At 36.6% G+C, this 12223-nt stretch overlaps 1 protein-coding gene across 1 annotated transcript in view; it reads left to right on the plus strand.

The window, feature by feature from the left end:
- Positions 1-12223, plus strand: part of p (WD40 repeat domain-containing protein pink) — a 306375-nt gene that overhangs the window by 80647 nt on the left and 213505 nt on the right. The window contains exon 8 of the mRNA XM_090396034.1: positions 7744-7826. Within this exon, the coding sequence (XP_090252160.1) occupies positions 7744-7826 (83 nt within the window). The remainder of the gene's footprint in view (positions 1-7743; positions 7827-12223) is intronic.

Consider the following 12223-nt stretch of genomic DNA (forward strand, 5'->3'; position numbering starts at 1 on the left):
AGCAGAATTGAAGCTGTGATCGATGCTAATGGTGGTTATTTTGAGTAAATCTTGTTGATAGTATTGTAATTAACTCTGCCTGTAATGTTTTTTTGTCAATTCATTAAATTTAATAGATACAAAGAAGATTTTCTTTTTCCTTACGAAACTGTCAAATTTATCCCGAACACCCTGTATATTATTTTTTTACTTTATCCAAAAATCCTTCTCTGGAGACCAAGCATGAAACGATTTCTGCTTTTGTGACTATTGACATCTGGTAAGTGTATATCACACAAATTAGAGGCACATGAAAATTGCGCCATAGCATGTATTGAGATGTTTATTACTGTCATAACAAAATGATATATTTTGCAAACTAACAGACATAGAATCACGGAAATTTTGCATTACAGATGTAGAGACTTACTGAGGTTTAGTGGTTTTCAGTAGATCTCCATATATTCCTGGTGATCTGAAATTTCAGAAGCTACTCAGTCTCTCACAAAATGCATGCACATCTAGTGTGATGGAATTGAAACAGTGATTAGTGTGATTTTCTTTCTTGACTACTTGTAAGAAACTATGACACATTTTAGGAATATTAGTCAAGTGAGTTTATTTATCATCCTACTAGTTTCACTGATTTTTTGCTATCGGCATCTTCAGGGATACAATTGGTAAGTGATATGAAAGTAACAGACTAGGTTTTAACTGACAGTTCTAATTCATACAAAATTAGTATTGTGCGAGACAATGCGCGTGGCTCGGGAACATGATTTATTTGTTACGAGACATAATGTAATTGGTGTGAAAGTTCATTTCTTTGATGTTTAGTGATCTAATTAAATTTTTTCAAATTTCCGGTAGGATTAGACCTTGATTCTTATTCAGGTTTCCTGTTGAAAGGGCAACCATAGCAGCTCCTTGAAGATTCTGGAATGGTAGTTCTGTTCTATATAGGGCATATGACTCTTATACCACTCAATAAGATGGTTCGTAGATGCAAAGTGGGAAGAAAGGCCTAAAATATCTTGTCTATTGTTTCTAACATACCCTATGTGCTCCTTCTTTCTCATTTCGAAGCTTCTAGAGGTCTGACCAACGTAACTAACACCACAGGAACAAGGTATATTATATACTTCAGAGTACTTGTAGAATGGATGAGGGTCTTTTGGCGATCTTAAAAATTTCCAAATAGTATTGACCAGCTTGAATGCTACTCTAATATTGTGTGGTTTTTAGAAGGATAGCCAATTTTTTTGGAAATGCTGCTGACAAATGGAATAGTTATAGTGCTAGTGTAAAGCTGACAAAGGCAATAATACTGTTATCTTAAATACAAAAGATTATGAAGAGAAAATTAACAATCTATTATCAGACACGTCTATGACGTTCTCGTGCAGATCCTACACAAAAAAACCATAATGACACCAATGAACTATTACGTGGAATGACTAACTGGCCTAATAGACTTAATAAGAAAGCTAAAATCCATAAAGAAGGTACACCATTACGTCCAATAGTTGATGAAATCTATTCTCCAACTTACCAACTAACTGTCTAAATATCTAGCCAAGATTTTACAACACATTTACAACTTGGATACTTATATCAAAAACTCACAACATTTTATTGAAAAATTAAAAAACATCCCTATCTCTGAAGATGATATACTAGCAAGCTTTGATGTCACATCTGTGTTTACAAACATTCCAGTTGTGGAAGTCATCACCATCTTAGACAACCTGTTTCCAAGAAACATCACTAAGTTGTTCAATCATCGTTTAACTTCAAACTATTTTGTTTGGCAAAAAACAGTCTGCAAACAACTTACCGGATTAGCCATGAGTAGCCCCCTCTCTCCTTCTTGTACTGACTTATTCACGAAAGACCTAGAGGATAAAATCTTATCTCAAATTTCCCCAAAACCGAAAACTTGGTACAGATACGTAGATGACATCTTTATCATTTGGAATCATACGAAAGAAGAACTAATGGATTATCTCAACCAAATCATTAGTTTCCACCATACCATCAAATTCACATTAGAAATTGAAAAAGATGAAAATCTTCTATTTCTAGACATCCTAATAAAGAAACAAACCAATAACAGTATCAACCTGTCTGTGTATAGAAAACTTACAAATACTGGACGTTACCTCCATTTCAACTCGTCACATCATATATTCCAGAAACTTAGCATTATCCATATGCTTAAGAAAAGAGCTATACAGTACACCACAGACCAAGATGACTTACAAAAAGAATTAACTACAATATCCAGAGAGCTATCCTTAAACGGTTATCCTAAAAAACTCTACAACAAGATTCTCTTTTCGGATATACCACAAAGAAAATGTGATGACACCCAATACACTAGCACTATAACTATTCCATTTGTCAGCAGCATTTCCAAAAAATTGGCAATCCTTCTAAAACCACACAATATTAGAGTAGCATTCAAGCTGGTCAATACTATTCGGAAATTTTTAAGATCACCAAAAGACCCTCATCCATTCTACAAGTACTCTGGAGTACATAATATACCTTGTTCCTGTGGTGTTAGTTACGTTAGTCAGACCTCTAGAAGCTTCGAAACGAGAAAGAAGGAGCTCATAGGCTATGTTAGAAACAACAGACAAGATATTTCAAGTCTTTCTTCCCACTTTGTATCTACCATCCATCTTATTGAATGGAATAAGAGTCATATGCCCTATATAGAAGAGAATTACCATTCCAGAACCTTCAAGGAGGCTGCTATGGTTGCCTGTTCAATGGGAAACCTGAATAAGAATCAAGGTCTAATCCTACTGGAATTTGGAAAACTTTAATTAGATCACTGAACATCAAAGAAATGAACTTTCACGCAAATTACATTATGTCTCATAACAAATAAATCATGTTCTCGAGATACGCACATTGTCTCGCACAATACTAATTTTGTATGAATTAGAACTGTCAGTTAAAACCTAGTCTGTTACTTTCATATCGCTTACCAATTGTATCCCTGAAAATGCCGATAGCAAAAAATCAGTGAAACTAGTAGGATGATAAATAAACTCACTTGACTAACATTCCTAAAATGTGTCATAGTTTCTGAAACAGTGATTATTTGCAGTGTAGGCAGTACTCATCTCTCCTTCACTTGTATTTGAACGCAAGCTCCTTTCATATCCCACAAAACAAAATCTAGATGGTTTAAATTTTATGATCTAGGAGTCATGTGATACCCATTTTTCCAATCTCATGAAATAAGATTTCACTTACTGTTATAATGTGCTAGGTTATGTCAATTGTATCTGAAGGATTGCAGAACTCAGTAACATGTCGTACAGATATCTCACATAGATATCTGTACTATGTGATGCTCTTGTTGCTGTGGCCTCTGGAAAGAATGACCCAATTCCAAAATCTGAAGTTGCCATACACCCACCCACACAATGTACATTTAAATTTTATCACATTTTTCTTCCATTAAAATATGTGGATTTTTGCTTTCCCAAATTCAGTGAGTTTTGTTAGCAAACCTTACCAAAAATGTGAATGTGTGCTTTGTCATAGAAGACAACACAAACAGCAATACATTGGCATCATGTATTTGCTACGACATGTTCCATTTATGTTAGTCACAGTATACCATGGAATAGTCATGATGAATGGATTTATGGAGCAATGAAAAACTTTCAATATTCAAGTCAATTTGCATCCACTGCTTAGTTACCACTTGCTTGCTTTCTTCCACAACAGAAAACCAGTTTCTAAACAACTTTTTATGCTATACCAGCATGTGAATAACATTAAGGGGATCCTTTCCATATCTGTATCTACTTTCCTCTGCAATAGCTGGAAACTTGAATTTAGCAAGTCAAAATCAACATTGCTCTTTCTGCATTTGACCCCTTCAGCAATCACTTGCTCTGTGGATATCTGTGAATGAAACCCTGCAAAATCTATCCGAGTTGCTACTTCACTAACTCTGTTGTGCATGCTCATTGCTGAAGGGGTCAATCCCACACAGACAGACACACACACACACACACACATGAAAGAGAGAGAGAGAGAGATGCACAATTTATAACATTCCAATACTGTTTGTGGTATGGAGTTTGAGAAAAAAAAGAAACCTGTCACTCTTCCACTTGAATAGTTGATCTATGCACTGTGATATTTATGCAGAGAAGTGTACATAGGTAAACTGATGATTCCTAGAAATATATCTGATGAACATGTGGAAGACATCTTGTATAAAAAAGTCAGTCAGGAAATGGTCTTCCATCTGACTACTAAATCCCATATAGTACATAGAAGTCTAATGAGAATAGTAGACTTGGAAAAACAGTTTGAGAAAACCAGGAAAGTTGCCATTATTGGTTAAAAACTAGAAATAAAAAATATAAAAATATGATGGTAGCTTAAGAGCCTCCAAAGCTCAATCGTTCAGTTTGGTGGAACTCGACTGTGATAATTGTCACATGCAGGATTCTATCAACCATGCAGAGACGTTCATGAAAGTAATATCAGGTTTATTTCATTTTCATCAAATTCCTGATTGATACCCTCAAGGGAGTATATAGAATACTGTGATAGTACTTCCTGTCAACAATATTCCTCCATGTCACTATGGAGGTGGCAGTTTTTTTTATCCCGTGACCTCCATACCAATTTGGAAACTCAGATTTTTCACCCCACAAACCAGCACACTGGCTGCAAGAATATGAGGGAGGGGGTTGAAAAGTTCTGATAAACACTTAGAACAAAAATTATATTAAAGCAGCTGATATAACCACAAGAAAGAACATATCTTAAAACCCTTCATCCTCCATGTTTCATCAAATTGTAATAATTTGTTCTTTTTTTTTTTTTTTTTTTTAGAATATATAAGAAGATATGTCAAAGGTTTGAAGGAATTTGAACACAGAGAGTTGTGGGCATCGTCAAGGTTTTTGTGCTGCAAGAAAAGTCTGCAGCTGAGATTCATCAAACTTTGTGTGAGACTTTAGGGGACTGTGCCCCAGCATATCCAACAGTTGCCAGATGGGTGGCCAAGTTTAAAACTGGGCACCTTGAGAGAACAGATGCCTCCCACAGCAATCACACCTGAAAACATCAATGCAATGCATGCCATACTTCTTGATGATAGACAAATACCAACCAAAAACATTGTAAAGACTCTGGGGATATCCAGGGAACGAGTTAGGGGTTATTATCCACCATCTGGACATGCAGAAGCTTTTAGCAAAATGATCCCCAAATGTTTGAACATGACCAATGAGAGAATGTACTGTCATCTCAAGGGATTTTGGGTCATTTTGAGAAATCATGTACAAATATTTTGGTTGTTGTTTGCCATTTGGTTGTATTGTGGCTGTTGATGAAACATAGCTTCAGATGTTGGAACCAATCAGTGAAGCTAGAGACTTAGGGATTTATTGTGGACATTGAGTTAAAGTTTAGGAATTACTTTGCTAATGTGGTTAAGTCATCGCTGATAAAGAGAACACTAACATTTATGAATGATGAAGTTATTCTGCCAGTTTACAATTGGTTATAATTTGTTTCATTTATCTAACAGATGATGAAGAGAAAAAAAAAATTTTTAAACCAACAGGCTGTGAGTTTGAATCCTACTATGGCATGAATATTTGTGAAGGTCTTTAGGTAATGTGTGATTTTTGCCCTCTGATGTGAGACCACCAGTATGCTTACTGAAGTGTCATGTTTGGTATCTGAAATAGGATTCCTTGAAATTTATAGCCTGTCTATGGAATACAAAATGTAAAATATGTTTTACAACCTTTGTGTGCTCATGTATTAAAAAAAAAAAATTGGTTAACCATATTTTGCTAATGGGCACATTAAATTAAGAGTACACAGAAAAATCAGACTTAAGAAAATCCTTTATATTCAACAGATTATACACTCATGAGCAGCTGAATTAGAGATGCCTGCCTAGTAGCGGGCAGCACCCCTTTCACCTTGATGACGGCGGTGATGTGGTGTGGCATGGACTCCACAATGCACCGGAAGCATTGGGGGGAGCCAAACTGATCCATGACCGCTGCATAGTCTCCCACAATGCACAGAGATTGGTCAGAACAGGGTCCAGGGTGCGTATATATCTCTCTCGACAGCATCCCAGATGCGTTCGATAGGATTGAGGTAAGGGGACCTCAGGGGCCAGCCAAGCATCCTCATGTCCGTGGAGTGCTCATCTACCCACTTGGCCATAATTCGGGAGCAGTGGGCCGATGCATTGTCTTGCTGTAGGTACAAGTCTCTTGCAGGGTGCCGTAGGCACAGAAATGGGTGCACATGATCTGACAGCAGGTCCCTGTATCGTTCACCAGTGGGGGACAATGGTAGATGTACCAGGGGACCCATTTAATCCCACATAAACAGTCCCTATATGACGATACCACCACCGGCCTGAACTGTATCCTGCTGGCAAGAGGGATCCATCGCTTCATGTGCTTGGTGGCACACTCGTACCCTGCCATCGGCGTGTACCTCGAGCCATCAGTCCAGGCGACCTTTTTCCATGCATCAAGGGTCCAGTGGCAATGTTCCTGCGCCTATGCTAATCATTGTAATCATTGTGCCTTGTGACGTGCAGTGAGCAGAGGCACCCTAGTCAGGCAGTGGCTTCTGTACCCCATAGCAAGGAGAATGGTTCTGGATGGTGTGGTTGCTCACACATCATTATTGTCCAGCATTGAAGTGGCGAGTGATCTGCGGCACTTTGGCCCCCGTCTATCTGCTGTTACTATCTGAGCTAGCCGACGGTGTTCCCTGTCATCAACACACCATGGCAGTTTTCCCTGGCAGCTGTGGTGTTACCCGATTCCATGTACTCACGGTACAGTCTTGACACAGTGGCCCGTGAAAAGCCCAGTGCCTGCACAACTTTGGAGATGGAGTGCCCCATATGTCTGGCTCCGACTATCTGGCCACGTTCGAATTCACTGAGATCTCGAGTCTTCCCCATTCTGTGCTCGACTATTACTCCAACTGTCAGTACAAGGTCTGGCGACATCCCCGTCACGTGCTACGTGGCACTATTCCATTCGCCGGGACAACCACAGCACCATTTCGCCAACATGGCAGGTATCTCTAATTCAACTGCTCATGAGTATACATATTTAATTGTTTAAAACCATGTTGAACTTGTAACTTGTAGGCATGTGACTACCAATACTGATCTTCAATTCCCTAAGCATAGTTTGGTGAGATATGGGTCGGGAACAGCCTTCATTAAACACTTTGTCAACTGTTGCACACACAAAGTTCTGTTTGTCCATACAAGCCTTCTCAGACAATGCTGATATCGTTCCTGACAAACTATATTAAGATCATAGTTAGACGAGCAATGTGTGTTATTTTTCCACTGATTAAACACCTGGGATATCTCACCTTTTGAAAAACCAGTCAGCTCGTCTGTTTTCAGAATAGTGATTCCGATCAGACAGGCACTCACCATAAGTAAGTCCTTTATTGATTTCCCATGGTGATCAACACTGTTGACAGTGACTGACCAGTAGTGCTTAGAACGTGGTGATGCATGTGACCAAGTATTTTGAATGTATGTTGCATAAGTGATATTTACATACATTCTGCATAACAGTTTCTAATTCAGTGGCCAGTATATCTGTAGAAACATCTGCAACTTTTAGTGGTAAGTATTCTGTTTAGTGAATTGGATAGTTGTGAATTATTTTCCTTCTATAGGGAGAACAAAAATGTATTTTTGTTCTTTTTATACAGGTTGATATCAAGGGTAGCGTTCTTTGTACACATCAGTTTAAGCAAGCCTTGGCCATCCCTTCTGAAAAATTAATCACTTATAGGTAAATATGTTTCAATCATTAAAGTTATCAACAAAAAATGAAGTCTTACACAACTTAAATAATTTAATATTAGAAATGCACTGCATAATTCATTTGTCATTTAGCTGAATGTAATACATCACCTGTGCGATATCTGAGGAACTATTACAGTTTATAGTACTGTCTGTAATAAATACTGGTTTAAAAAAAAAAAAAAAGTTAATATTGATAGGGAGTATTGCAACTGCAGCTTCTCAACAGTAGGATAATTTTAAAGTCATTCCTACTTAAGAATGGCTTATGGATTAAGCCATCACACCTTTCTTTAAACAATCTCTCTCAAATAAGAAATTACTATTATGTATTTATATCAGTGGGCTCTTATTATGATTAATTTGGATGGCATGGTCTATAAGGTCTGATTTTATTTTTGCCAGATAGTGAATGTAATCCTAATATTCTGCTGTTTGTATGGTTACAGATTTGCCCACATGGAATCTAAGTTATCCTTGATATCTAGTTTATCCATTATTATCCAACTTTCATTTGAAATGGGGAATTAGGACAGTGTAATTTCTTTGTACATAAGCTTCCAATTCGGGATGTGAGCAGTGGAAAGGTTATTCACATGTGATGTCACATGGTCACACTCATACCTTGTTGGATTTTGGGAGTGAAGCCTTCTGCTAGATGAAATGGTAACGTTGCAGATGCTCTTTCCACAAAGAGTTAGTAGGACAATCACAGACATCTATCGCCCTGGTGGGATTCAAATCTTGGCTGGAAAGTGGATACACTAACCTCTTGGAAGAGTAGAGAAATTATTTGAATTATTAGAAGACACAAATGACGACAACAAAAAAGTTTCTTGTGGGAAATCTAAAACAATAGAGTTGAAAATGAATCCTAACTTTAACAGAAATGTTTTGGAAAAATTTGTTATGATAAATACCTGTTTAAATTTCTGTTCTGAACATAAACTAGTCATTAGTAACACTTTTGTTCATTCTAACTGGAAAGGGATTAGAAGCGGTTCAAGTCTCATCTATTTAGGACAAAAAAAAATTTATAAGGGTTTTTCCTGTTATTTCCTATTATATATCATCTCACAAAACAGGCAAACAGTTAGTAGAATGTGCAGTTCACAAACAGATTACTCTTGCCTCATAGCCTTATTTGTTTCAGTTGTAAATCAAGATGATAACAGCAACAACCAGTTATGTTCATGGATTCATGTAAAGAAAATACACACAAAGCAGGAAAAGGTGTAGTGATTATATTATTGTTGACAGTAATATATTTAGAGATTTGGGATGTGAATGTATGAGTAGATTTGAAATAATAATTGCCAGTAAAAATAATTGCTGCACAGGGATCAGATTAAAATATATAAATGTTATTAGGAAGAAGCTAAAAGAGTTTGAAAACCAGTTACAAAAATTGACAGAAATAGGGATGATGCAGAGGACATGTGGTGAATTTGTATGTAAAGATATTTTAAAAATAAATGAAAAATAATACCAATTTAAAAAAAAAACAGCCTAAGAAAAGAAAAATCATATAGGTAGTTCTTGGCAGATAGCAAAATGATGGTGACAAACTGAAAAAAACTTAGAAATGAAAGAAAGGTTATTACAAAAGGAATCAAATTATATAAAATTTGAAGATCTATATATCCTGGTTTTCTGAAATAATTTGAAAAATTATTAACTAAGTTAACTTGTAATAGAACAGTGATTAAAAAAAAAAAAAATATCCAGGATGAAACATTTCAATACTGGAAGTTGTTCAAGACAAATTACTAAACGACTTATACAGTAAAAAAGTCTTCTGGTCCTCATGGCATCTCTCCAGATGTACTCAATCATTTTTGCTCCAGTCACACCTGTCCATTATCATCTCTACAATCTTCTGTATTCAGCTGGCACTTATCCCATTACATAGAAGTAAGCATGGATCCAACCTATTTCAAAAAAGGGAGATAAAAGTCTGCCACCCAACTACTGACCAATCACAATTAGCTAGCTTTCTCTCTGATCGTTTACAGTATGACACTGTGATTTTCACTACCAATGCAGGAAAGTGCCTTTAGGCTCGGTTTTATCCCTTGCTCTCTTTTTCATATACATAAACAACCTACTTCCATTGCTGATGATAGTACTCAATTCATTTTACTCTTTTGACAAACCACGTAGTGCCCAGACATCCCAAGCATCAAGATAATCTGCAATTAATCCCTTAGTTACTGATCTCCACACCATCCTTCGATGGAATAAAGATAACTGCTTGTCTTCATTACCCCCAAATTCAGTGTTGCCTTTTCTTTCTCTTAAAAAGGAATCTCAGCTCACCTTCCATTATCATCAGTAATTCACAAATTACTAGACAGGATCAGAACTCTCTCTTTCCGCAAACTGACATTTAGCTTCAGCCTCTTCCTGGCATAAATACATCACATATCAGTAGCTTCCTCAAGCCTCTAAAAAACTAGGCATTCTTGTCCACTCACGATTCTGTTTTTCACCCACCCATTTGTATAGAGCTAATAACTCTATACAAATGTATACTCTACACAGAATCCTCTAGTTGAAGACTCTTCTCCTACATAGATTTGGGAAAGTCTTAATAACTAGAAATTCCCACCATCCCCAACTTCTATAGAGTATGAATCATTTCTTGCTTGCCAAACCCATGGTCATACTTCTTTTTGAAATGATGTTACACTGAAGATGATCTGCAGGTTTCAAATTAAAATATTTACAAAAAACCATTATTAATAATGTTCTAATATATGTCAGTAGTTAAAACTACAGGTTTACAACTTTTTGTCAATCCTTAGAATATTGCTCACATGTTTGAGGTAGTGCATCTAAATCTTCTGTAAAGGTTATTGATGCAGTCCAAAAAAAAGCAATTCAGTTCATGGATGATCCTTCCTTTATGAACTCACTTACAACCTCTATCTCACAGATGCAATGTTTCAATCTTCCGTCTACTACAAGTACTTCCATGTTTGCTGCTCCACTGAACTGACAACTATCATTCCTCTGCTTCCTGTGCTGCTAAAACAAGAGCAGCAACTACCCAATATTCCTTTTCCAGCACAACTGCAAGCACATCAAACCTGCTTCTCCTCCTCCTCCTCTAGAACAGTCTTCCTCATAAAGTGTTTTCCTAAAAATACAACCTCTAACTCTTCAAGAAATATGCCAATAGATTTCTTTCTCAGTTGTCACCTGCGCCTCACCCATTGTGCTAAAGGGCTATAGGTTCTTCTACCTCATTTATAGGATTTTAAAAAAATAAAAAAAAGTGAAAAGCACAAGCTGATTTTATTTCAAATAGTACACGTCAAGGTCATATTTTGCTCTGAAGACAAATAGTTGGAAAATCATGGGAATATGACATCATCATGTATCCCCAAGGGGGGGGGGGGTGTACAGAACTACTCATAGCACTGCATAATATTAAGTTTAAATAATTTCTAGCATCTTGTCAACAGTTTTCTTCTAAATTAATCTATTGTTTTTCATGTCTACAGTATTGTCATATCTCAAATTTCAGTCAGCCAAAGTACTGCTAACTGCATCAATTTAAATCTTTGTCTGGGTCTTTTTCCTGCCATACTAGCATCAAGCATCTATTCTGTTAATCTCTCTTCTCCCATTCTCTTTTAAGTAACCATACGATCTTAGATAGCTCTATTTGCACATGCTTGAATGAATGGTGGCAGATTTTAATGATTCTGCCTGTTTACTCTTGTAATATTCTTCAGAAGTCTCGTCAATGATTTTTTTTTATAACCTTACTTTCAAATCCATGAGTTAAAATCAGCCTTAAACACCATCTGATTAACCCCCATAGCTCTGCTGGTATTCAAACCCTTTGGTTTAAAAACTCTCAAATTTAATTCCCTTCTAGATCACAAAAAATCTTTATATGAATTTTTTGCTGGAACATGAGTCAGCAAGTCTATACAGAGGTAGCAGGCTTGTTTTTTCCAAAAAACAACCAGAGAACACATGCATGCATGCCTGCATACAACATACAGTTAATGAATATAATACATTTGCTTCATAGCCTTAGTCATTTGGAGGTAATTCTAAACAATCCACCCTAACCCACCATTTTTTTTTATACGATTACTACCCACAAAGAAAATTGTAAACCTGTAGTTTTAACTACTGACACATATGTTAGAACATTAAGCATAAAAAAATGTTGGTGATGTAAACCACAACAGAAGTATTTCTTCCGGCTTAGCACATCATTTCTGTACGTCTAACCACACGATAAAGTAGCAAAATAGCTCCATGCCATATTTAGACGACGATTATAGACATTGTTTATTCAAGGAAGCAACAGTAGTGTTAAAAACTGGCGGAAACCTCATCAGAAATCAGGGTACTATTCTTAAC

This window comes from Typopeltis vanoorti, chromosome 7, assembly GCF_054136105.1.
Source record: "Typopeltis vanoorti isolate ZY-2024b chromosome 7, IOZ_Tvanoo_1.0, whole genome shotgun sequence".
Classification (NCBI taxonomy): Eukaryota; Metazoa; Arthropoda; class Arachnida; order Uropygi; family Thelyphonidae; genus Typopeltis; species Typopeltis vanoorti.